General features: G+C 44.4%; 1 protein-coding gene across 1 annotated transcript in view; it reads left to right on the forward strand.

Annotated features, from left to right (window-relative positions):
• tnmd (tenomodulin) overlaps positions 1–3187 on the forward strand; it is a gene marked incomplete at both ends in the record, with an annotated part of 41904 nt that extends 38717 nt beyond the window's left edge. The window contains one exon of the mRNA XM_080525818.1: positions 2978–3187. Coding sequence (XP_080381944.1) covers positions 2978–3187 — 210 coding nt within the window. The remainder of the gene's footprint in view (positions 1–2977) is intronic.
• Between the last annotated feature and the right edge of the window lie 250 nt (positions 3188–3437).

A 3437-nucleotide genomic window follows, 5' to 3' on the forward strand; every position in this document is an offset into this window, starting at 1 on the left:
AAGACAACAAGGCTGCTGCAGGCCATGCATCAGGACATGAGAAGGTTCACAGGAGATACTGTAGAGGGTGAACAACAAAGCTGTAACGATCTCTGGACTTGCCCAACTATAAACACAGGTACTGTTCTTCTTTCCACGTAGGCCCCTAAAGCTAAAGCTACAGCCCCCCCAGTTACACTTCAAGCCCCATAAGTTAACCATTAGAGGCTTTACTTGGTGTGCAAATCGGATTTTTAAGACTAATACTACACTAACTCGTATTCTTAGTAAAAGGTACTTAGTATAAGGCACTTAGAAGTTTCAGCCTTACCTATAGTGTATTAGTAATAAAGTGTAAGTAAAGTAAAGTAAAGTAGAGCAGGCTTTTGAGTACAACACTAAACTAGTACCCTCAACGTTACGGTACTTGCACATGAGCAGCCAAGCATTTAATTCACCCGTCTTGTGCAGTCAAACTTGTGATGAAGAGAAAGATGAAGATATGATAGTGTTCCCTCGTGTTTTAATGGAATATTAGAGAGTGTGTGATCAGCTCTGATATAACATGAAATAACACTGCCAAACGTGTGTTTCATGCCAAGAGGAACGCTAATCAGTGTGTGTGTGAATTAATACTCAGAAGTGTTCAAACTTAAAGGAGTTCCTGCTTGATTCGGTACATCTTATCGAATGACTGACTTGAGAGTTTTCTACTTGACAGACTCATTCATATCCAAAACCACTATTATACACGAGGAGCTGAATTCGTGTGGCAAAAATCAGATAGGGCATCGGGGTAATGACTTTTAGTCTTCATTAAAGCAGCTTGTTTGTGAGTGACTGCCAGAGATTTCCCTGGGTGCGCCATTCTGATCATCTCCACATCTTGTTGGAAATGGGAATTGAAAGCTACAGTGATTAATACGTGCACTCTGTTTTAAAAGGATAGCTTCGATTAATCAGTCTCTAAGGTATAACGCTACCTATTGTCTGTTTGCTTTGGTAATCACACATCATTTGAATAAAATATTTCCTTCGTTTTCCAAACCAAAGCTTAGTATTTCACACGGTCACAGTTTGGCTGCGTGAAGCTGATGAGATTAGCGTTGGTCCATTGACAGCTTTTGTGTTTTTTCCATAATAGATTGTTGCCTGGAAGCTGATGACCCTAAACTTGACTAACACAATAAATCAGTAATTGCCTACCTGTTTTTGTCAGAGTCATAAATCAAACACACCTTACAGATCATCTTTTTTTCCCCTTTCGTGTGCGTTGTCCCCTGTGTTAGGAGTATGTAATTTTAGTCCATTTATCATCACTCAGATGTTCGTGATGGCTGATCCGTGATTTGAATCTGGCTGCACTGTATTGGTGTATTATTATTATTATTATTATTATTATTATTATTATTATTATTATTATTATTATTATTATGGGTTAGGGTTAGGGTTAGCTATTATGCTGGCTCAAAAGTTGTGAGAGGCAGAATGTAACTAAATATCAGACAGAAACAGCCAAGACAACATCTGTGAGACCCTGAACAACCCAGTGTTCTGTAAACTATATTGCCTAATGGACTAATACTGCGAAAGCAGAAACAACCCCCACACCGCCTAGAGCTTCCTGCAGAGGGGCAATGAGGGTCATAACCAGGTGTTCCTCTGGGTAAAAGCCCATTAACAGACTAGACTGAAATAATGACCTTACATCTTCTGTTCCCCTCAACAGTGGGAGTCATGTTTTGTTTTTGTGTTTACTGTTGCAAAAGGCTGACTCATAAGTAGAGCATCATTCCTGCGTCAGCCCGAGGTTGTGTCCAGGGCGGCCATTGAGTCTTTCCTCAGCGCTATTGTCTCTGTAGATTCATTATTTTATTGCGGATTGAAATGTGGTCAAAATTGTGGTCGCACAGCACTAAAGGCTGGGCTACCACAACTAGGGGGAGAGTTAAGTGGCACTTCTCTGAAGCCAATTCAAAGTTGCTCTTGATCAAAGGCATGGCACTCAGCCCTGTGGAGTCGGGAGAAGGCACATACCGACCAGCACAATGGGGAAAAAAACTAAGGGCTATTAATTCCACCCAATTTACCTTTCGTTTGGGATTCATTTGGCCCTTATATAAATTCAGACCCAGCCAGCAAGAGCAAATAAAAGGATCCTTGTTAGGCGATCATTACTCTGCTAATTGCTTTAGGAATGTGCCATCCAGTTAAAGTCAAGGTCAGGGGGAGGGCGCGAAGAAGAAGGAGAGGCTTAATATGGAGGCTCTAATGGAGGAGGGGCAGCCATTTTGGTGCGGTGTGTCGGGCCATGTCTAGGGGAGTGGGAGGTCAAAGATGTAAGAAATAGTGTAATTATCCTGGTAACCGGCAGTGTCAGAGTCACTGTGATTGAAGATGGCCCCAGCAGAGGGGCTGAGGACATGGGGATCAGAGATGGAGTACGGAGCAGCCAAGAGTAATGCTACCACTGGCATAATGAAAAGGTCAAGGGTATTATATCATGTTTTATGCTCCTGGAGCTCAAATCAAGGCAGCCCATTTTCAATGCCATCTTGATCTCTGTGTCATCGTCGAGCAGGGCACACCTCTCTGCACAGATACATTCCCTTCTACATCAATTCTGATCTTTCCCATCTGTTTAGCTTGGTCATGTATTCTCTCCCTGACCTACAACCAAAGAAATGCGCATCAATTCACACAACCCAATCCTCTGTCTCTGTCGCTGCCACAAGAGGGATGCTATTTGGCATGTGTGCGTGACTGTGTGTGTGTGTGTGTGTGTGTGTGACTGTGTGTGTGTGTGTGTGTGTGTGTGTGGGTGGGTGTGTGTGTGGCTGTGTGTGACTGTGTGTGACTGTGTGTGACTGTGTGTGTGTGTGTGTGTGTGTGTGTGTGTGTGTGTGTGTGTGTGTGTGTGCGGGTGTGTGTGTGTGTGTGTGCGGGTGGGTGTGCGTGTGCCGTTTTGACTGTGACCCTGCTGTTGTGTCCTTCACAGAGAGACGCCGGAATTGAGCTCGACAATCGTCTGGATGACCGTGGGTACTGCTGCCAGCACTGTCGCCGTGGTTACCGCTACTGCCAGCGCTACCACGAGCCCCTAGGAGGCTTCAACCCTTACCCATACTACTACCAAGGTGGGCGGGTCATCTGCCAAGTCATCATGCCCTGCAACTGGTGGATCGCCCGGATGCTCGGGAGGATCTGAGCGGGCTCTCCAATAGGCTCTAATCCCCATCGGTACTCTCGGTACACCCCTCCCATTAGTATTCCAGAGAATAATCTTTGTTCTACAGCCGCGAAACATTCTACAGCACACCATTATTATCCTATCTCGAAATAAGCAAATGGACTGTCAGTCTGTCTTCACAGTCTAAATGGATTATGGGAGCACCTGTGTTATATCTCTTAGGGCATTCGATCTGCAACGCTGTCACATTCCAATGTTTACCTAGCTA

Source organism: Nansenia antarctica, assembly GCF_963989245.1.
Source record: "Nansenia antarctica genome assembly, chromosome: 3".
NCBI classification, from domain to species: Eukaryota; Metazoa; Chordata; class Actinopteri; order Argentiniformes; family Microstomatidae; genus Nansenia; species Nansenia antarctica.